General features: G+C 37.1%; 2 protein-coding genes across 3 annotated transcripts; both read right to left on the bottom strand.

Annotated features, from left to right (window-relative positions):
• Nucleotides 1-396: 396 nt before the first annotated feature.
• Nucleotides 397-7,061, bottom strand: LOC131790713 (meteorin-like protein). Of its 2 annotated transcripts, none has more exons than XM_059107973.2 (5): nucleotides 6,912-7,061; nucleotides 4,807-5,078; nucleotides 2,317-2,687; nucleotides 1,760-1,816; nucleotides 397-1,531 (listed from the first exon to the last, which is right to left on the bottom strand). In XM_059107973.2, exons 2-5 carry the CDS (start codon nucleotides 4,911-4,913, stop codon nucleotides 1,221-1,223), a joined length of 846 nt encoding a protein of 281 aa, XP_058963956.1. In that variant the 5' UTR covers nucleotides 4,914-5,078; nucleotides 6,912-7,061; the 3' UTR covers nucleotides 397-1,220. The 2 variants fall into 2 exon arrangements, with proteins under 2 accessions (XP_058963956.1, XP_058963965.1); XM_059107982.2 differs by lacking the exon at nucleotides 6,912-7,061 and adding an exon at nucleotides 5,631-5,737.
• Nucleotides 7,062-11,409: 4,348 nt separating this feature from the next.
• LOC131790077 (diacylglycerol kinase epsilon-like) lies at nucleotides 11,410-17,690 on the bottom strand. The gene is made up of 9 exons (XM_059107262.2): nucleotides 16,903-17,690; nucleotides 16,054-16,197; nucleotides 15,247-15,392; nucleotides 15,072-15,129; nucleotides 14,745-14,858; nucleotides 14,527-14,598; nucleotides 14,293-14,420; nucleotides 13,676-13,787; nucleotides 11,410-12,992 (listed from the first exon to the last, which is right to left on the bottom strand). Exons 1-9 carry the CDS (start codon nucleotides 17,596-17,598, stop codon nucleotides 12,852-12,854), a joined length of 1,611 nt encoding a protein of 536 aa, XP_058963245.1. The 5' UTR covers nucleotides 17,599-17,690; the 3' UTR covers nucleotides 11,410-12,851.
• Between the last annotated feature and the right edge of the window lie 5,610 nt (nucleotides 17,691-23,300).

Raw genomic sequence — 23,300 nt, 5'->3', positions numbered from 1 at the left:
CAACAATTTTCTCCAAGTTGTCATTTTTCTCTATTCTCATCACTAATGTAGTTGAACTTGTATTAATATTATAAGGAAAAATTCTGTCCTGGTCACTCATGTGAGTTAAAGGGTTAAGGTATCTGTTTGAAAAAGAATTGAAATATGCATGTCTCCTCCCCTCCTCCTTCATGACATGATTAATTTCGTTCTGATGCACTGTTGGGATATTTTTGGTTTTACCATCATGCAGTGTAATCTAGTACTTGATAGTAGTCTTTTCACAGTCTGTTTCTTAGGGTGTGAAGGTGTTATTCCAAGTTTACTGAAACTTTACACACTTCAAATGGACAATTGATGGTTTTCTTAAAATGACGTTGTTGAAATTGTGCTAACTTAATAGAAGAAAAGACAAGATTTCAAGGATATTTGATTTTAATCAGCTACAAAGTTTACATAAGTGAACATTTTATCCTTAGTTATACTTTCATAAGAAAGCGTCTCTCTTTAAAGTTACAATATTTCAAGTCTTACTTGAGTCCTGTACAATATTTACAAAGATAATAATAATCTATTTACCTTAGAATTAACAATATCTATATTTTTTACCATTCCAACTATTCGATATATCTTGTAGCTTTACAAACAAGTACGAAATCCTTACGAAGATTTGTAAATTTTAAATAGACTTGTCTCGTAAGGGTTCAGAGGATTTGAAGAAGTCATCGAAAAGTTCTTTCCAATTTGATTTTTCAAGGATTCTGCGAAATTCGAGGAGCGCCAAGGAAAAACTGTATATTTCTTTTTCCTTTGCAACACAAATTTTACTAATATTTTAGGACGTTCATTGTTGTTTCAATTAACCAAAGTTTTCCTCACGAAGGCGAATGAGTTACATTTCTTATTTTCTCTTCCGATGGTAATAAACGATAATTTTTATCGGGGACGAGCCAAAAACTTCCCCAGCATCCTATTCTTGAAATACTTACATATACTCGACCTTGAAACGAGTTATATGTTATAAATCGCGTTACTGTTCATGGGCTGGGAAAAAAGCGGTATATTTTCGGGAAATGTTCGTAGGTTTGGTGAGGAAGGGCACGAAGATTCCCGAATACATGTTTAGAGCCAATCGGGAGTAATGTCAATACTCCGGTGGGTTCTAAATCACGAAACTTAGAGATAAAACTACGGGTCCAGTCGACTCTTGGGCCTGTATCAGGTGAATGTTGTCAACGCAATTAAACATGAACCACTTTGCAGAAATGCAGAATGTCTTCTTTGGGAATGTTGACCCAAGCCTCTTCCTGAATATAACACTGTAGCGCAGGTCCTTTACCACCCTTAAGGTTTCCCGTCAACAATAAAAGCTGGTTCATTGTTTCTCTCCAATGGCAGCCACCAGGAACATTGATAGACCCAGCGAATTTGTTTGCGTCGTGTTTCACAAAAATTTCATGTTCTTGTCTGATGATTTCTGTTGCTTCAAAATCAGCTTGTTCAGTCAGACCATTTCCGACGGGAATAAGTCTCCTGATATACCCTCGAACAACTATAATAGAAAACTTAAGGTTAGCTATGCATGAAATAATTATCTTTATCAATATTAATCATGTTGTTTATCATCAATCATACTGAGACACAAAACGGCGGACCCAGTCGCTATAGGCGAAAACCCTTGCTATTACGTCACTCTGACCTGGGGCTGACGCTCAAAAACGTCAGCTTCAGAATCTTTTAAGATGGCCATATTGGACCGAATTACTGTATCTATACTTACCAAAATTTGCTTCGCAAAAAGATCTGAGCAGTTCTCTATAGTGACATGGCTTGCATTCTGTGGATAAAAAATAATGAATTACATGTTACGGCCAGTTCAAGCAAATTGTTGATGAGTATTCTATGGCTCAATTCACCTGCTGACAATTTCTTGCTATTGATGGTTCTATCAATTGTCAGGGGAAAAGTCCTCCGTGGTTTTAATTTAGTCATGTGCGTCATCATGGCTATCTCCGAAAAAGGCTGTGCGCGGGAACAAGACTGTCGTCTGTGGGATTAAGGCTGCGAGTCGGAGTATTGCTACTCCTCTCCTGTGGGGTGCTAACCCTTTCCAGACTCCCCCCCTCCGAGGGTTGTCAAGTTTTACGTAAAGCTTGCAGCCAATCATTGGCGAGGAGGGGCACTGTTAGAGTCACATGTCACAACACGATGACCCAGGCAGGGATTGAACACAATTATGGCCTGCTAAAGCCACGGCATCGATCTAAACAACTACAAGAGTGTGCGATCAACGTTGCGTTGCGTGTCATGTTAAGAATTCATTCTCAGTCATTTTACCTTTTCGTCTTTTATGTATGGGTCTCTTTCTACCATTCACCAGCACAGTGTAATTCAGTTGTGTCATTATTTGGTCTTCCTGAGTTTCTAGGTACAACACTGGACGTTGCGCCGCGGAGCTCTTTACGCAAACTGCATTTCTTGTCTCGTTTTCCTCAGTTCCTCTCAACAAAGTCAAATTCTGTCCCCACTCAATGTAAATCCTTACACCAGGATGCCGTGCGGTAAAACACAGTTTATAGTCGGCGTGCACATCACGTGGATTGAACGTGACTCGCAGGCCACCAAAAGGGTCTGACCAATGAAGTTCCCCTTGGTGACACTTGGTCTCTATGCTGACTACTGATGGCCTTTCTTGACGAGGAACACCGCTGGCAAAAGGAAGTTCAAAGAGTAATTATACATCGGGGTTGCTATATTAAGTCTCATTAGCTACAGGGACACAGTCAGTTATTACTGGCAGCGTTTTGGTTACGTCATACATACAGTATCGACGACAATTTCTATCAGAAGAAATGAATTCATATTAGCAAAAAACTTCGCAATATAGCCCACCAGAAATTTTATGTAAGCTACAGTCGAACCTGTATTAAGAGGATGTAATTGGAATTCGGTGCACCAAAAAAAAAATGTATTAGTGTGGCGATTCGTTTGAGGTTTTTGTTTACTAAAGAACTACTCGCCCTTGACAGGAGAGAGTTTTGCTCAAGAAGGCGCCCACATTACATGAGTATGTGGAAAGACTGGAGAGTGATACGCGACTTGAACTTATTCAAAAAAACAATTTTCATAGGATGTGAAGTGTTACGCGATTCACCATACTCTAAACTCCTTTCTTTAACGTTTTAAAGATATTTTTCACATTTTCAAAGCTCACATTTCAGATAGCAGATAATTCCAAAAGATGGAATTAGATATTGCGCGCCATTTTCTTAATAACGTTACTTAGGTTGTGTAAAGGCAAAATGTACGTTACTGATGTTACTCACCCGAAACATTCCGACAAAATATAAAATAAAGCTTATCAGAGGTCACGACATTCGGAAAAAACGGTTTTAGTCCTAAGTGCATGGTTCATGCCTAAAGATGCGTAACTTGTGCGTTGGCGACAAAACGAAATGTAAGATAGCTTTTGCCAAAAAGATGTCGCATATTTTCGTCAATAATTGAGAATATTTCTTTCTCTGTCTTTTAGCGGGAAAGCTATCTATCTCTTAGCAAAAGATGGCTAAAAACAGCCAATACGATTTTAATCAGAGATAAGGTAAAGAGCTCATTGATATTCCAAATCTCAAATATCATTACACTTTCCTAAGGCGAAAAGCTTGAATTTTTTCAATTTTTTTCCTTTATCAGCTTTGTCTCTTATCGAGATTATAAATCTTGTCAACAGTTATTTGGATTAGCGTGTTGCCTCCAGAATATTCTTTGGTTGAATTATTTATGTGAGAAAGAAAACTTGCGCGCATTTTGCCGTGATAAATTTCGTGATATGGGCCTGAGAGCCCTCTTCAGAATTAAATTATACCAGCACCTGGCGGTTATATTTTGATTGAATGCGGTTATATTTTGATTGAATAACTTTGACGCCGAAAAAAAGACGTTGGGATGGTAAAATGGTTTTGTATTTTTGTTTCCGGTTTTTTGTTAGAGAACATGCGTTTTCCACTTTCTCTCGTGAATTGCAAAAACACACAAAGAGAAGAAGCAAAGTGAACAATAACACAATTCTGTTAGGCAAATCGGGAACTACGCACTCGCTGTTCCTTTTGTTTGCGCGCATTCAAACAATGGGTCTCCGCAAACACAAAAGCAAAGCACGTGCCCCAAACAGACAGTTAATACTCCAGATGAAAAAGAAAACAAGTTCGAATTCATCATTCTACACGACGTTGCACTAATTTTACAGAGCACTCATGAAAACTGGAAAAAGGGGAACAGATTCGCCATCAACTGTGTTTTACCAAGCTTTTTACCAAGTAGACCTTGAAATTTTTCACATTGTGTTGTCTCATAATTGCTTGTCAAATTTGATAGTTCGTGTGTACAATCCAGTAACGTCATTGCTGGGAAACTTTGTATTTTGAGCATGGTTTCCATTCATCGAACAAATCTGTTTCTTTTCTGTCAACCGGATAAGAACAAGTTCAGATACGGCTATCTAAAACTCTTTTCATAAAATTAACAACAACGATTTACGCGGACTATCGCCTACTATCAAAACAAAACACTTAAACTTGCGCTGGTCATAAAATGGCGCGGACATATCGATGTAACTCAAAAACTTGCAAAATTAAACCAAAGAATACCGGTCGAGGGGAAGTTGCGCGTTGGTTACGGTATTTAATAATTGTTTCTTAGAACTGCAGCTTCGAGTCTTCACCACATACTCATTTGGCACGCGCTCGGTTTATTAAAAATCTTTCCGCACTGATAATTACTGACGTCTTCTGTTCACAGTAAACTACCAAAACTGAGTTATTTTCCTACCTTCCTCGCCAGATGCAATCTTCTTCCAAGCTGGTGGGACACACCGAGTTGAAACAAGTCAATAACAGAAGCCAGCGAACAACTTTGAATGACGTGCAGTACTCCATCGCGGCTGTGTTGTTTAGCTGACTGACTGGTTAATGAACCGAACTAGTAACAACGATGTTAATTTGTTCTCCTAATGGCACGAGGCAGAAGTATTTCGATAACCGCAGTTGTGATGGATGGTCCAATCACAGAAGCTCGTTGTCTCTCCTCAGGGAGCAATAATGCTGTTCGTGTGAAAGAAGACAAAACAAGTTATTCAAGTGGCAGAGGTGCTTAGAGCTTGCGCTGCATTAACATATGAATAAAATCATTCATTTGTTATGTACAAACGAGTCGGTGTAACAAAGAAGCCCGCGGACAGCTTGTCAGTCGCATGGCCTCTAGAAGAAAAAACGCTTCGGGTTGTTTTTATGAATATATTTGATACATGCCATTTCACAAACGCGTGCCGAACTTTCTTGGGGATAAATCAATTAAGTTGAATATTCATAATTCTGTTTCAAGCAAATCGCAGTCATTTAATTCGGGACAAATTCGATTAAACTTTTATATATCATTTTCATTGTATTGAAAACTCCCATAACCTCGACAGGCGAAAAAGTAATCCCGAATTGAAGGCTACAAGCAAAGACTTGTTGAAAACCAATTTGCATTTGAAAACAAAGTTTCAGCAACTGACACTTTTCTATATCTTTACAAAGATATATATCAACTCGTTGCCGAGGCAAAGCAGGTACTCCCGTTAAAATATTTTTCATTACATGCGGTTAACTTACCATGTCGCTCTAAAGATAAACAAGGTTGACTCAATTCACAAGAAATCCTGATTAGTTCAGCTATGTGTCAAATTGAGCCTATGGTAAACTAAAACTTTACATCGCGGCTTCTGGGATGGTTTCCTTGCTTTGAATAGCGTTTTTGAGGGCTTCCCTTGGTATCATAACCAACAGAATTAATGTATCTATTTTTAACTTCTATGGCAAAGAAGTCTGATGAATTTTAATAAATTTTTACTGAAGATTGTTTACACAGGAAAGAAACAATTTTTCCATTAAGTAAAGAGTGTTTCTATTTGCGTGGATCTAAACCGGCTAAAATTTGAATAAAGAAAAGAAAACTGATCAACCAGCCGCAAGACAACGCCCTCTGGACTGGAAATCAACCGGGGCTCTTTGGCGCACGTGCGATGAGACTTAATCGGTTTTATTTTAGATCGCATGCTGCATTGGGAAACAGGTTTCATATGATTTTCACCCGTGAAGTTGTTTTAGGATCTTTTTTCGTATCAGAAAAGTGGATATCATACGAACTATTACAAGACCTAAAGGTGCTCCGATTGAATAAAGAAATCTCAAAGCCTGCATTATACTTAGAGGTTACAGTAAAGATTGCTGAAAAAAAAAACCGAACTTAAGTCACAATATATATAACTGAAAGACGCAGTGAGAGTTTAACATAGTGTATAGTGTATCCTCAACTGATTATTCAGTTTTGGAAAAATTCTATTGTTGTCTTCTTTTTACCTAAAAATCTGCAACTTTATTGTGTGTTATAAAAACAAACACTCCAAAAAAACTGAAATTTATCAAAAATGAGTTTTTTGTAATTCTCAATTATTAGAAAGAATACCAAGTTTCCGCTAATACAAAAACTGAATTAATTTTTGGAGAAATGCGAAAATTTCAATTTTTTCTTTTAATTTCAGTTTTTTTTTCAAGAATTTACCATAACTTCCGATCAAGTAGTCTTCATTGGAAATTTTCAAAAACCACCAGTTCACCGACTTTATAAAGAAGTGAGAAAAAAATTCTGAAGCATTCTTCGTTGATTCAACATCAACATAAAGATATTTCTTATGAAAACAGGCTGTTTTAATCTTTATTTCTATTATTATGCAGCGAGTTTTAGCTCTTTCGGCGTAACCTCAAATTCAACCGAACAAAGCTTTTTTAACATCAGTTTTGTTTTTGAAATGCAACGATAAACGGCAATCTTTCAACCTAATTTGAGAGAAAATGAATTTGTTGCAGATGAAATTGAGACAAAATTTATCTTACCGCCAGGGTTATCACCAAGTCAAGTTAGTGCTTTTGACCCAAAAACTACGTTCCCAAATCACATCCGCCAAGAATACGTACTGTTATATCACTAACAGCTCCAAGTCAGGTATTCTACTGTTTTCAGCACATGCTATTTTCAAATCTCTACCTTCTGTTACACGTGGATAACATCTGCTGATGTATAGCAACATGCTGTTATGAATATTGATAAGAGGGCATCGCATATAATAAGCATAAACACGTGTTTGCCAACTTATGTTGTGCTGTATTCATCCGATTAATTACCCGTAATTACTTTGATTTTTTTTCAAGCAGTATGGAGTTTATATTATTCAGTGACATTCTTCTTCTGTAAAGCAAACTGAAAAAGTAACAATTTTTTGAAGTATTTCATTTAATTCCAGTAATATGTTAAATTCGCTTACACACGAGCAACAATCATGTTTTGAATTTTCAACAAAGGAATTAATTTTTTTAATGTTTCCGGTAGGTTGAATGGTTTACGGGTGCAAATTTTAAGAAAAGGCATTCAAAAGACAAAAAAGTCAACAATTTGATTTGCAAGCACTTTTAACAGCTAAGTTAAACAGCGCCTAATATTTCACAGAAAAAAATCGATACCTCAGGCTATGTCAATTGTGCAATGAACACTGCCGGCTAAAATTAAGTTTTTCTAAAATAACAATCGGACTTCGAAAAGGAGACCTTTATTGAACCAGCGAGAGCCATAATACTCTGTCAGTAAACCTCAGACTTCGACTATTTTATTACAGGTTTTTCTGCCTAAACACGGAAGCCATTAATTGCGAGATAGAGGAATCCATCACTTATCTCTCTATGCAAACTTGTTTCGGTTTTCATTTCGCCCACCTGGAAAAAGCAAGGTTACGCGCCCTTCGCTGCACTGTTTACAACAAGGCGGAGGGCGGTTTACAGCTGTTCTCGTGTTCACAAGGTGGACGAGACCAACCATCATGTAATCGATAACATTGACGCGACCGCCAGACCAGAACGAAAGATATTACTCATGTCAGTTTTTCATTGTCACTGGCGTGTTTTCGTATCTTTTGATATTAATTTCATCAGTTAATTTTATTTCTTATTTATAACATTATTTACCTATTTATTTATCTATCCATTCATTTAGTTAGTTAGTTGGTTAGTTATATTCTCCAGGCGTTAAACGTTTAAAAGATACATAGAAAGCTGTGAACAGAGTGAACTTTGGGTCGGGTTTTTGGGGTTACAAAAATCTCTCGCTAGAACTGGGTATTCTATTCCATTCTGTTTTCCAACACGGATAAACTAGTTTTCTCTTCATCGATTTCGTCAAGTGTACTCAACGCTAAATTTAAAAACGAGCAAATGTATGAGTTTCGCGGCAAACGACCGAACAAAAAAAGGAAGCTCATCAGAACCAGGACCCCAGGCTCTCTGAGAACATGAAGAAGAGAGACCCTGGTGATAAGGACGAGTATGCATTGTAGAAGCTTGGCGCCAAAAAAAAAGAACCGAAGAAAACAAAAGAAACACTTCGCTTTTCTAAACCACCTTGTATTTTTTCTAATTATAGCTTATTATGTAAATAGCCGTCTGAATGCTAGTTTGAATTATGCCGTTAGAATTTCGTGATTTGCACACGTCAAATCGTGTTGAGGTACTAAATACTTGTATGCGCATAATTTCGAGAAGGTTGTCTCTCTACTTCACGGCCCAGATTCCCGAAACGCTCGTTCTATGTGATAAACTCGCCATTAGTACAGTAGTAACAAAGATGCGATTTTAGGCAAAGGCTTAGTTAAATCGTTTATATATCCCTTTTCAAATGCAGGTGAAGTTTTGATCGGCCTCGGTGACCACTAAGTGACCTTAGATATTCATTCCTAAAGAGATTTTTCTTGCATGTGCAAGCCACATTTTGCTCATGCTTATATCTTTCAAACTCGTCCCAAGATAAAGGGGTGAGTTTCTATAGGAACTGTAGTGCTACGTCGGTGGGAGAGTATAGCAGGTAATTTAGTGTTAACAACTGGGTTGAAAACGTAAATTAGCCACCGTAAAGGGTAAAAAAGCTGAGGTTTCAAGCGTTAGCCCTTCGTCAGAGCAATTCGACGCTCTTCAATCGCTCTGACGAAGGGCTAATGCTCGAAACGTCAGCTTTTTTACCCTTTACGGTGGCTAATTTACGTTTTCAACCCAGTTGTTAACACTAAATTACCTGCTCGTCCCAAGATAAACTGGTTATCTTGTGAGTTAAACAGGATAAACACATACATTAATTTCTACCAGTATTTCCGTAGTTTGTAATCACATGTGAGACGCTTGCAATCCTTAAAGAAATAGTTTTTCGCTTTTATCGTCTTGGCAAAACTATTTTATGAATAATTTGTTCAGCTTAGTCGATTTTTATGGATATTTTGCGTCATGAACTTTGGGCAGAAGTTACTTTCGTCCTCTAATTTTAAAGTTGTAAACAACCGCTCATTGAATGAACGTTTGCACATAATATAAGTTAAACTAATAAACTTTAGAAAACCAAATGAGATAAGACTAACGTACCTAGCATAGACGCACTTTCAGTCTACAAACGACAATCTTCTTGATGGTTCCCAGCACAAAAGCAACATTTTTGCATCCCACAGAGGTCAAAGTACTATGGAATCTAGTTTCACACTGCGATAAATTAATTTCAATGGCTGAAACATGTCTCGGTCAATACAAAAATGTCATAATTGGTTTATGCGAGAACCATTTGCGTTCCAATCCCAATAATCCCCTTTTGTTTTTATTGTTTCGATTGTCGTCTTTAAAATTGTCTTTTGAATGAACAACTTAACCCCAAGGAATGAATGAAATTATCGCTTGGGTCATTGAATTTTTTTTTAATATCAGTGACTAGGAATTTTTAATGTAGAAGTAAGAATTGCAAACAGTTTTAGTGATGTTTTCTAGATCACTTTAATAATTTGAGTTGCTTTTTGACGTTATTAATTGCTCTCTGTCTCGGTTAATAGGCTTTGTTGTAAGTAGTGTACGTACAGGTGATCATATCAGAAATTGAATATGAGAATGTCTTTACCTAAAGACAATCGTGGCTCTGTGTAATGATTTGAAAGAGAACCGTTTAAAGACGGAAGGGGAGATTGAGAAACTTAACGCTTTTGACAAATTTTGTCAAATTTCCCTCTGCTTGTTGTTTTTATTGATGTTGTTACGAGTTCGTCGAAGTTTTCGTTCCGTTGCGATCTTCAATTGTTGGTATTCATTTGCACATTTCAATTCGTTGAATTCTCGCCAGCAAAGAGTTCGTTCAGTTTATCAATTGCAGCAATCGTCAAAAAACAAATTTGCTTAAAACCAACTTTTAAAGAGGCTAAATCAATCCTCCGGAAGAGAATTTTGGAAACTGATAAACCCTGCTGGGAAGTTGAGTGTCATATTTTTATACATATGGCGCAAATTCATCCTTACCCTTGAGTGGCACAAATTCATGAAAAATTATAAAGAAACCATGGAGTTAAAAGCTGAAAAGAAAACGTTCTCACCGGCATTACATGGCACGTTTTAACGCCTTTGAGTGACAAAAATTTTTCTCTCCCCATCCTACCAATTAGCAAGAAAAACATCAATCGATTCAAAATGATACAGTATTAGCTTTTTTCAAAGCTTGAAAATGGTGTGGAACCCCAAATGGTTGTAGCTAGGGTGTATTTATGTATATACATGCAGCAACGGAAGGTATTTCCGCGGGAATAAATCAACAAATCAAACTGACAATTATAAGATATTAGCTGGATGTTTGCTTTTGTTGGTGGTTTAATGAATCCAGATTAAAGTGTTAATCCAAAATTTTGACAAAATAACTTCTGGATGTCTGAAAAGCTCTTGATTTAACAACATCGCACCCATTCTTATAAACTAAGTTGCTATGTCGCATTTTGGCCCAAACCTTTCCAAAACTGGTTAAACTTTAAAATCTTTAAGATACTGGTCCTGTTTAAGTTTGCGCTGCTAAATCTTTCCTTAACTGCCGTCTTGTATCGACTGTTTATGAGAAATGAGTAAAAAATAGTTAATAACGAATAGCTTGTAGTCGAACACCTAGCGACAAGTGAGCGTTGAATATCTACACTGTATATAATCATACACTTATCTTAATTGCACCCCTTTCCCGAAAAAATACGAAGTTACAAACCTTCACATTGTAAAGAATGAAAAGCTTTAGCCAAAGATGTTCCTGTGTATCTATTCAATTCATCAGTTCAACCCCTCTTTTCCTTGCCGCTGGACTAAACTAATTTGCGTTGTCGCTAACAAGCCGACAATATTGGTTCACTCGTTCAATAGCAAAAGCCCATGGTGATTTGTCTTGTTATTTATTGTCTAAGGTGGATTAATCCGTTAATTATGACCTCTTACAAGTTTGACAAGGTATTCAACTAATCTCATCTTTAACCCTTCACCATTGAAAATCAAATTTAGTTAGCATATAACAATGAAACTGTACATCGCGCGTTGTATGAAGTTCTACGGTACATTGTTTGAAAAAATTAATTAAAAAGCTCGAATCCCGACGCTACACTGCCAGTCTTTTACGACTGACTCTATTATGCGCGGGAGAATCGTCTGTGACAGGCTCTTAGTCAGAGGCGGGCCGAAAATGGCTGGATTGTCGGGACAGCCGTTTTTCCTAACAGTCTAGAAGAGTCGTTTCGCTCCTTCCGGCACTACCCAAGAGCATTAAATTAGCTCGCTGGAACACTTCACCAGAGAAGCACAGGGCTTTTCAGATCTCCCTTAGCCAGGTTTTGAACTTTTTTTTGCGAATTTATCCAAAGGATAATTCATCCCAGGGGAGGGTTATGATATATCCCAGGAGTAATTCGTCCCAGCGAAGGGGTTATGCCACGACAGTCGGGAAGTCGCGACCAGTGAATTGATTAGACTCCATTTTGTGTTGTAAGCGATTTACAGTATGGTTAGCTCTATACCAAAACAACGTTTTAGAACACTTTATAATCAATTACATCTAATTTAAAGATTTCAGGTTTAAGAACAGTATAATCATGTAACCATTTTAATAAGAAGTTATAATTCAATTATCAACAAAGATGAAACCCTGAAATGCTTATAAGCAGTAATAAGACTCTTCCATGGAATGCTTCCTTGCAGTCAATAACAGTTGTACTTTCTTACACAGCGTTCTATCATCATGTTAACCACTATGTTATCACCAAGTTACACTTTGACATCAGTAGGCATATTCTTCCTACAATTCATTTCTTGTTGTATTGACAAGGAGAAATTGTTTAACGATCAAGAGAGTCTTGAGTGGGTGGACATTTTCTTCCTCTGTTTGCCCTTCAGTACAGATACTGTATGGAGAATTTTCAGGGCTAAGATGATAGAAGTAATAAACTCTCTGACTCTCAAGGCTAATAAAGAGATTTCTAATTCACGGTTTTGATTACTCGAACAGAAATCAATTGTTCCAGAAGTCTGTATCAAAGGTTTACATTAACTACGTGTGTGAAAGCTTTACAATGGCGGTAAAGGATTTGTTGATGAAAACGACTTCAAAATGAAGGAAATTTATATTTCTGAAGCAAAAACAACAATAGGGCACTACGTGAACGTCTCGGGAAACAAACTATCTTTACAAATTAAAATGAAAAATAAGTTAAATAAAATCGAACATCCCAACCAACGACTCGCTTGCCCTTGTCTGACGTCCCTTCATAAAGATGCTCTTTATTCTACTGTAAGACGCCGGTGTAAGAGTTTCCAACCGGAATATCCTCTCTATACTCCTGGGTATAATAAGCTATAAACCAGCTGTATCATAAAGGTTTAATTCTTTCTTCTTTTCCCGAATTCTGAAATGCCTTGCATATCTTCTCACAGCTCCAACCGTCATAACGAAGGCACTTAGGTCAATCATAATATCAAGTCCTGTTTCTCTCCTTTCGCCAGCATGAGGGCTTGGTTATGATGAGTAATTGTAATCACACACGGGCCTTCTTCCCAGGGTTCCCCATCTACTTGAACCGGTAGAGACCTGGTGTCCTTCAGTGTAAGCTGTCGAGAAGAGATCAAAATGCACTGGCTGAGATCAAAGAATGTAAACTGGGATACAACTGATCATTTAGTTTATTGATTCCTACCCTTAAGTCACAATGTTTTCATTTGTTCCAAAAAGGAAAATCTTAATGTGATAGCTATAGTGTTTATTGTAACTCCCTTGATCAGATAAGTAAATCTCCCCTCTTGCTGCAATTCTTTCTTTGCAAAAAAGTTAAGAAAATGCATTTATATATCACGACAAAATCCTCCATCTTGAGTCATAAATTCCCTTTTTTTGACAGGAGAAGTCAAATTTTAACCAGTCCTTGGAGTAAAAGAATTACAATATAACCTTCCCAATTGTCAGATTGATATTCTACTTTACAGTCCCAACTGCCACATAATAATGTTGAAGTCACTGGCATCACGTTTTTGTTTTTTTTTTCCATAAAATAATGCCTTATTTCTTGACTTTCCACTCTACCAGTAACATTCCAATAAATACCATCCCAGAGGAAGTGATAAAAAGGATTTTATTATTTTTAATTAGCAGATTAATCCAAAATCAAATAAAACTATTGTTTTATATAAATAAATATTATTGTAACATCATCTAACCAGAGTTACTGTTCTCTCGATTATATTCAGCAAACAAAAGAAGACTGGTGCACAGAAAACCTTTGGTCTCCAGTACTTACTTTTATTGATCGTGCTTGACCAAGCCGTAGTGGATCAGCCATATTGACTTGTAACCTTGCAATGTGAAGAGCGGAATAAAGCCCTGCTACCTCCAGGATTCCATCATTAATGCTGCCAAAAGAACAAAATAGATCTTTCCTGTAAACAGAATTACCAGTTACCTGTATTTTGTTGCTTTCTTAAATTTATATTGTTCATGGATAAGGAATGGATCATGTTATATAGTTGGTAACAAGTCACTACTATTAACAACAGGTCTCGTACAAAATGACTCCAGGCGTACTGCTTCTAACACATGTAATTGTCACTCATCTCCTCACACTGACTCAAACCAGTAAGCGTTTGAGTGCCATTTTCAGGGGGCAAATTTCTTTTGCTGAGGAAAAAATTTGCTCTCATCTAACTTTCTTTCTTCTCTTATTTGAAAACATTCTAAAGTTTAATGTTTAAGTTCCTTCTAATGACCTCTCCTTTTAAAGGTCACAGCTGTGACCCCAACTAGCAGTACTTTTGTTTTGAATTTTTTTTATTTTGTAAATCTCTCAGTACTTTTATTTTGAATTTCATGTTAAATGAAATGGTGTTCAATTTTATTGAACAGTTACAATAAACTGACCTTGGTGGTGAAGAGTGTTCCTCATCACCATTAACCCACAATTCACAGCCTCCACACCAACTGTTAATGTTCAGAAAAACAATTCCCTCCAGCTCTGGCAGTTCCATTTTTCTTCCATCCATTTCCAGCTGAAAATAAGTAATGTTCAAAAGTTAAAGGGCATGATACTAACTTTAAGTAAATGCAATCTGAGCTGGATTTGGTCTGAATACAAGACAATGGTCCCTTTCATACCTCAACAACTTCATGTAGGTTTTTGCAGTCTTGTTCGAGGACATCTCTGGCACCATACAACCCATACACTGCCTGAAGAGAAAGAAAAAAAAAGGAAAAACCTGTATAATGCCAAGTAACCAAAACAATGTAGTAATGAGTTCAGTAAGGCTTAGTCTGTGCAATCAAACTTAGAGTAAAACAAAAGAAAACAAAACTGGAAAAAAATCAGTATTTACCTTATTAATAATGCGACTGGTAAACAAAGATGGCTGACTCTCACGATGAAGGTGGAAATTCAGAACTACTTTGGCATCGCAACCAATAGAAAAGTAATTATTCATCCAAAACACCTAATGAAAGAGTGGAAGGAAATAGCCAAGACTCACGATATTTCTCATTGTGCAATATGGACTAAGTGTCTCAAACCACACGTGATAAAAATGAATTTTCAAATAAAACTAAAACTTAGTTAACAAACTACCTGACTTGAAAGGAATACACAGTGAACCATTCACAGAATAAATTCAGGAGATACATATGAATGGCTTAGAATCTGGTATTACCTTCTTACGCCTCCTTACATCAAAGTACCGTCGGTTACTCTCAATAGTTATTTTCCATCTATAAACAGAAGGGTAGAATATTAGAATAAAAAAAAAAGTCTAGTTGGTATAAATCAATATTTACAGTTAAAATTCTTAATTAATGCTGCTCTCATCCATGCCTTGTATTCCATACCTGTCCAAAGGAGTGACATTAGCCGTCATTACAGATGTCAAAACTTCGTTAACATCTTCCTCACCAGTGTAACCACTCCCCCATCCCAGAACTCGTGCCAGGTCATTCCCAGTACCTAGAGGAAGAATTCCAATGTATGGTGGCACCTAGTAACAAAGAAAATAGAGTATAAGTTTCTTGAAAAAAAATTGTACATGGCAAGTTTCTTTAGCTAACAATCTTAATTTTTTCATTGTTTTCTTTTTCAATTCAATGTCATTTTTCTCCTGTGTTGCACTTGGTGTCCAGGCACATGATGTAGACAAAATTCTGTGTTAACACAGTTATTCATTTACATGTATTGAGTGATGAAAATTAAAGTTGCTTAGTAGAAGTTCACAGCATGAAGAGATTAGTGCATGAAGACTGCACCAAAAGAATACTGTATACATCAATCATTGATTCAACACAACAAAAATGTGGTACAATATAAGCTTGCAATTTATGAAAATGGATAATATATGTGGAAACCATTTTCAGAGTTGTAAATAAGACCTGGCCACTGGCCAACCTGTATGCAGCCAGTTACTTTGCAAGTTAATTTAATGATCAAACTTAAGAAACAGCAAAGAGGTTAATATAGATTGACTAAAATACTTCATACCTGTCACCCTATAATTTTGAGAACAGTTAACAAATAATACTTCAAACCGTAAAGATAGAACTGTGAAAACAAAGCTCTGTGCCTAGTTTTATCCCTTAGAAGAGCTTTGACTACAACATGTATTGATTATTTTCAGCTATTGGTGCAACCATAACCTGACTGACCTTTAACTTGACTTTATCCAAAGCACCAAGAACCCATCCAACACTGCCATCCCCTCCACACACCAGTATACGAGTCCTGTGGTTTGGCAGAAGCTTACAAAATTCTAATGCAGATTCAGGAGGAACCTCATGAAGGTCTACTACCTGAAAATATCATTAAACATTTAGCAGCTGTTTAATAATTTGCTGTTAATGACAAGGGACTTGTGATGGAAGAATGGATAGCAAGTTAGACTCCAGAACAAGAGGTCCACTGGCAGGTTCAAACACTGATTAATATCTGTACTGAAAGGTTAGTAAAGAGTCTGCCATCCTCCAATAGTCTTGATCAGCCATCATAGTAAGCACTCTGGTGATTATTAGTAGACACCACAGAGAAAGGAGTTCTGTCAAAAGTGACTGCTTATGCATCATTACCATAAATGGATGCTAGCAAATTGCTACCTGGCAATTAGCTATCTTCTTATCCATGGAGTAGTAGCGAAACTCATAGTGGCTTCATGTCGTAGAAAGTGAGCATTCTCCCTCTTAACTTATATAAGTGCATTACCTTATTGGAAAATCACCAAATACAAGCTATGGCATGGCATAAACTAGGATTCTGTCAAGTTGACATGTAGCTCTAAATGTGCAGACATTTAGCTTGGTGCTAAAAAAAAATCTATGCTCACTGATATGATTTTTATTTCCTTTGTTTCAAATTATGAGAAATTAACAATTACTGGGAAAAAATAGAAAAATTTAATTGGAAACAAAAATTGAATCAAGAGAAAATTTTGAATCATTACATTTCTCTATCAACTGTTTGGAGATCACTTCCAATTTTTGAATGCTACCACTCGCACTTACCTGTACTGGATTTAAAAGATTTTTAAACGCCATTAATAATCTTTCACCTTCATTGTCCCCACTCTTACGATTAGCAAACACAAGCAGTGGACTCCAATTTTTGATGGGCGGTGTGCTGACTTCTCGAACCACAAATCTCTTTTTACTTCTCCAATTTTCCACAGTCAAACTAATGCAATGTGGAGGTAACATCATAGTCTTATACTTTCCAAAATCACACACATTTGACTTGCTTCGAAGGCAGTAATCATGTGTTTTATCCTGACACCATACACATCTGAGATCGCATAATCTCGGTTCAGTACCACAATGAAAACCGCAGACACTGCAAGTGCTACATAGAGGTAGATTCCCACGAACCCATTGGTGGTTCATGTATTCTCTCTTCGAAAGAACGAGGACTTTGCAAGCAAATCTCTTGGTTGCTCCGTCGATGCATTCTTCGTGAACTGAGATCCCACAGTTTTCACAATAACCGCCTCTTACAAGAGGACGCTCGCAGAAGTTACAATACGTGGGCTTGTCAAGTATTTCTGTCATAAACCATCGATGGCCCTTCTGAGGGTCTCCCACTCGTAGTCCTCTCTTCCAAGTCAGACCTAACAATTTTGTTAGTACCCAAGAAAGTAAAATGAAAACTCCACAACATGCAAGAACTTGGTATGCATCTCCTCGCCATTCTAAGATGTCTCCCATTGGTTTTAAACATATCCACGCAGAGCTTTAGGGGATCAATTTAACCGCACAAGAATCATGCAGACAACACCTGTTTCTTCAGCCATGTTGGTAATTACCCATACTACCCTGCGTGATACAAGAGGATGAGAACTGGGTAATAGTGAATCCTAACCTTGACCTTACTTCGACTCTTGACCTTAAGGGAATGGGTGGCAAGCTTCAGGCTTGGAAATGAGTGTACAAAATGAGAGGAAAAGATAAAAGTAAAGGAAGAGAGAAAGAAATCGGATCGCGTATAGGAGATCGAGACTATCGCTGGCTGCTTCTCAGGTTGTGTCTACGTAGTCGAAGGTTTTCGTAACTCTCGAGTGTTATGTAGGAGGCTGTGTAAACACGGGAAAATTTTTCATCACTTTTATTTTACAAACTCTCATCTAAACACATTGAGCGACCAATGAGAACGCTTTCTTAAAAACTTTTCATATGCGCGTTGCAAGAGTATGGTCTGCGATGATCAACTACATGTTATCAAGCACATTACGACTTCTTTTTCCTCTAAAATAGTTTAATTAAACTTTAAAGATATCATTACAATGAGAGCACCTCGTAAAAGTCACTTGAACCGCCATGTTGTTATAAGCTGGTTACCATGAGGACACCGTTACTTTGCATACGAAGATGTAAATGATCTGTTCTCTTCGTGAACTGAGATCCCACAGTTTTTTTGGAAAAGTTGACAAGACTTCTTGTTCGCTAATCGCGGATTTGGATGAAACAGAAGTACTAAACAGTGAGTCAAACGCAACAATATGGCCTCACCTCTACCTCAAAAGCTTTTTCTTTTTTGTTTCTAACCGTTTACAAAAATTTTTTTGATAAACTTCCAAAACTCAAGAAGTAAAATTAGTTGAAGAGTATTGCGAATCGTTGTCTAATCGCTTTCAAGTTAATTAGTTTAAAACGTCCCTCTTTAAAAGAGACCGCTGATCATGTTTTGATCATGGTAGGTGGCGGCGGCGGCTTCTTTAGTGATGGACAAAATGCACCGAATCATCCTCACGAAACAGGGAAAGGAGGTAAAGGATATCTCCACGGGGGAATGGGTGGACAGAATTATGGTGGATTTGGAGGTGCTGGTGGTTTTCTTATCGACAAAAGAGGAGTAGGCGGCGGAGGAGGTTATTCTGGGGGGGAATGGTGCAGCTAATGAAGAGTTTTCCTGTGGTGGAGGTGGGGGATCTTTTAACGATGGAACACATCAGCAAAATAAATGTTGTCATAATAGCGATGGTCATGGAAGAGTGTTCATCACATTACTTCAGAGAAATGTACTTGGCAGCTCCTTCCTTAACGTATAGTGGTAATTCTGCTCTAAAGTGCTGATTGGCTAGTCGGAACTATTTTCCTCCACTGTGGTGAATAATTGTTAATCGCACTAGTCATGGTGACTTGTTACGAGGAACAGTTGGTTTAATTTACATCGATAAATTCTTTCTTAGCCGTCGAGATTTGTTTGTTAGTGTTAATAAAAAAGCACTGCAGTTAACAGTGGGTCCTGCAATGTATGTCAAAGGCTTTACTGATTTTTACTTGACTGATATTTACTAGTGTGATCAAATGTCGCATAATCAGGGCTATCAGTGTTTCCACACCGTCCAGATTCTCTCGAGATTACATTTAGCATCGCTGCATCCAAGAACCAAATATTATTTACGAGCTCAGACTGTCACTGACGTCATCGTCAGTCAAAATGAAAGTTTACATTTATCTTGAAGTTTCGACCACCTGCAATCATTAGAATTTAAGGCAAAGGAATGATGCAGCAAACAATCCTGATTGGTTCCCAAGAATCCCTGACGGTCAGGGTCTCATGCTGAAAAAGAAGAAGAATTCAAATCTAACGCTTTTGGCGTTAACCCTTCGTCAGAGCGAATGGAGGAATTGTAGGTAATGTAGCCTCAAATGTAGCCTACTAACAGCCAGGTGAACTCGAAATTGTGTCTTGGATAAACTTCAACACATAGTTGTATTCCTCAGTATTCCATACCTCTAGGGGCAGTCTGGAATGTCAATAACAGTTTTTGTTCAGACTGCACAAAGTCTTATTAACTCAGTATGTAAAGTCTTTAGCATATAGCCATCCATTCCCCGATTTTGTAGACAGCATATCATGATGCTACACGAAGATTGAAACTTAGTGGTTTTTGTCTTTGGGTCACGATATTTTCTCAACGTTATGAATGAAAGGATAATGACACTCGAATTGAAAAACACACAGAGGAAATCTTCCTCTATGAATTAAAAAAGGGGGCCATTGATATGCATTAAGTACAATCGAGTTTCACCAACCAACCACATCCAAGAGGATCTAATTTAGTTGTGACAATCGCAGAGACACTTAAAATTTGATAAAGAGGGTGACGTGTTTCGAGCGCAGATGAAACCTCAACTGTCTCAATTTGCCTGATGTTTCCCTGAAAGTTGAAAATATCGCGGTCGCTGTTCGCCAGAAATATAACGGTTTTTTTTTCTGAGAGCAAACTCTTTGTATCCTACTGCCTCGTCCTCACCATTTTGGCTGCCCTAATACCAGAAGTACAAGGTGAGATTTTCCTACAGTAATGTCTTTTTTATCGCCTTAGTACTATTTAAAGTTTACTGAGGCAATTTTTACCTGAATATTATCGTTATTGACATCTCTAACTTTTCTTCTCTAACCATTGAGTATAACGAGTTATTTCGTCTGAATACTTACTCTCCCTGCCATGGCATAGGATAACAAATACATTTTACAAAAGGTTCATACATTGTTGAGGTCATTTTGCGACCCATCTTTTGGGTGTAATTAGGGGAATGGTTTTTTTCGAAACGCCTAAAATAAAAGTTTGACTGAAAATAATTAATTTGGTATCTGTCTCTGCAATGCTGCCCATCAACATTTTTTATTTTTCGTTATCACACGATGGGGTGGGACCCTTCATGTGTAATAAAATCTGGCTTTTTGTTCAAAATTTGGCTCTAAAGTTAACTTGAAGTTCGTTCAAATTTCACAAAATCTAAAAAGGACAATTTGTGTATTCCAGTTATTTCCGAGTTTTATCGCTAAAAATTATTTACAATAATAAAAGTGAATCGATGCACCCTTCAAAATATGAATAAGATAAGCGTTCTACACCCTGACGTTTTATTCGTGCGCTGAATATCGATTTGATGTATAATCAATTCGGACAAAGAACATTTCTTTTTATCTGCGAGCATATATCAGTTTCGTAAAATTCGTATCGATAATTTTTTTCGTAAAAATAACAGGCATAGCCTAGGCTTCTAATGTCTTTGTTCAGAGTGAAAAACTTGTTTTATCGCGAGAAAGAATAAAAAATGAACAAAAAGATAAAACAGAATAGGACAAAAGAGCAACTATTCCAAAAAATTTTGTTATCCCTTGTTGTAAAAGGAATAAAACATATTTACCTGGGCCGGTATTATTATAGTAAGTAACATAAGAAAAATATTCACATTTTTAGAAAACATTTGTCGGCCAGTCTGCATTCAGTGGTGCATTCAGATCACATGCCTGTCATTGAAAAAACTGTTATGAATAATTTGCCACACGGGTGGTTTGTTTCTCGGCTACTAAGTAAGGGTTCTTTGCCAACGTGATCTACAACTGGGCTGTAACAGTAGGAATGAAATCACTTTATTAAAAGCACCTGGTAATCTATAATCTTCTATGTTATTCGGTACTGTAGTCTTTTTAGGTTGGGCAGATTAGATTTTGAATAAAGACTATAAGTCGCAGGGAGCTTCGTTCGCTCCACAATCAGTGAAAATTGTCATAACTAAAGGGTGGGCTTGTGGTCAATTGATATTACGAAAAATGCTTAATTATGATTAACACTTGGGATTATAATGAGACGAAAGGAAATAGGTCCGTGTAGGAAAAACATGTCTTCAATTAGGGACCGCCAAGACCATGACCATACTGAATGATACAGATATCGATTGTAAAGATAGTGCGCTCAATTCGTCGCAAAGGAAATGAAATTTAGTCTTAGAAGCTAAGGACAAAAATATTTTCACTCGTATTATTAGTCCTTAAAATTTTGGACGAAGAAAGTTAAAAAAAGAAACAACAATTTAAAGTACTGCACTGCAAAAACGCAATAAAAGCCTTGAAAGTGTCAAAACGTCGATTGCACTATGAATAAGATCGTCGAATTTCATCTGGGGCTTAAGAGGTAAAAGAATGGAGAAATTAGTTCTAGAATGGAATCAGAGACGATGATATCTTTGACCACTGTTTAACTGCTTCATGCGACATGTTTTTGCAGGCAAGTTTGTACAGTTCCATACTCTCACCATGCAGAACATTTGTTTGTGCCGGAGTTGACTAGCATTACTAAAAGGTTCTCCCATTTTGCAGTTCAGGCCGACATTCTTATCAACGACACCGCCTCCGATTAATTAAAGTCATCTGCGAGAAGAAAATTTATCACCGAGAGATTTAACTCAATACTCAATTGTCTGTCTTGAAGAAATGCTATTGCAAACCAGAAGGCTTTATTTACTAACTTGAAAACAGACTTATTACATGAAAAACCAGCTTCACCTCACAATCAAAGGATGAGAAATAAATATAAGAATAAGAAACAAATTCTCCATCAGAGCCAACCCCAAAATTTCGGAACATCAACGTGTTTTGGTAAAACGATCGTCTTTATTTTACGCTCAAGATTGGGCGAACGAGGAATGCGTGTAAACAGTTGGTAAAGAGTATTATTGTCTGCCTCATACGTCGCACTCATACGGACATAATTAAGCCACAATAAGAGAACGCATAAAGGACTTCAAATTAAAGGCTATTGACATGTATTAAGTATAATCCAGTTTCACCAAACAACTATTTCCCGGGGAAACTCATTCAGTTGTGTTTGTGACAACCACTGAGAACCTCATAATCAGACAAAGGAGGTGATGTATTCGAACAAATTAAAATGCAGCTGTCTCATTTCGCCTAATGTTTCCCTTAAGGAGGAAAAGCTCACCATAGCTGTTCGCTGCAATTACAACGGGCGTTTTTTTCTGAGGACATGCTGTCTGTTTTCTGTCGTTTCGTTCTCACCGTTTTGGCTTCCCTAAGACCAGAAGGACAAGGTAAGATTTTGTTATGCCCAGTTCACACCAATGCTTAAATATGTTTTAGAGCTGTTTTGTTAAATTTGGTTGAAAATTGTCTTCTTCTTAGCAGCTGCTTAGTCCAATGTTTTTCAGCTTCAAATTTAGCAGAATGAAAATAAAAATTAGCGTTTACTTGAAACTTATGGAAAATCCAATTATTCGCATCTCTGTTTTAATTCAGTCGGGTTGATGTTGTGAATGGGGTATTAGTAGTTGTCTAAGAACTATTTCAAAGTTTTCTCTATCATCATATAACTTTTTTATTATCTTTATCTACATAACTAAGCCTTGAAATATTCACATAAGCATCTCCGACTAGTACAAAAAACAATAATTATTTTATTCATCTACATACCTGGAGTGGCATAAGACAACCAAATATTTCAAAGGAGGTCTTTTATTTTATTTTACAATATTTTGAAAATGACAAAATTTTTAGGGAACTTGGTTTCTAGACTGAGCCAAAAGGGAAGGTTTACTTTGAATAAACAGTCACTGTCTCTACAATGTTGTCCGTGAACCGCGTTTAACTTTCGACTCTT

This window comes from Pocillopora verrucosa, chromosome 8, assembly GCF_036669915.1.
Source record: "Pocillopora verrucosa isolate sample1 chromosome 8, ASM3666991v2, whole genome shotgun sequence".
Classification (NCBI taxonomy): Eukaryota; Metazoa; Cnidaria; class Anthozoa; order Scleractinia; family Pocilloporidae; genus Pocillopora; species Pocillopora verrucosa.
This window is presented reverse-complemented; position numbering and strand designations above follow the sequence as displayed.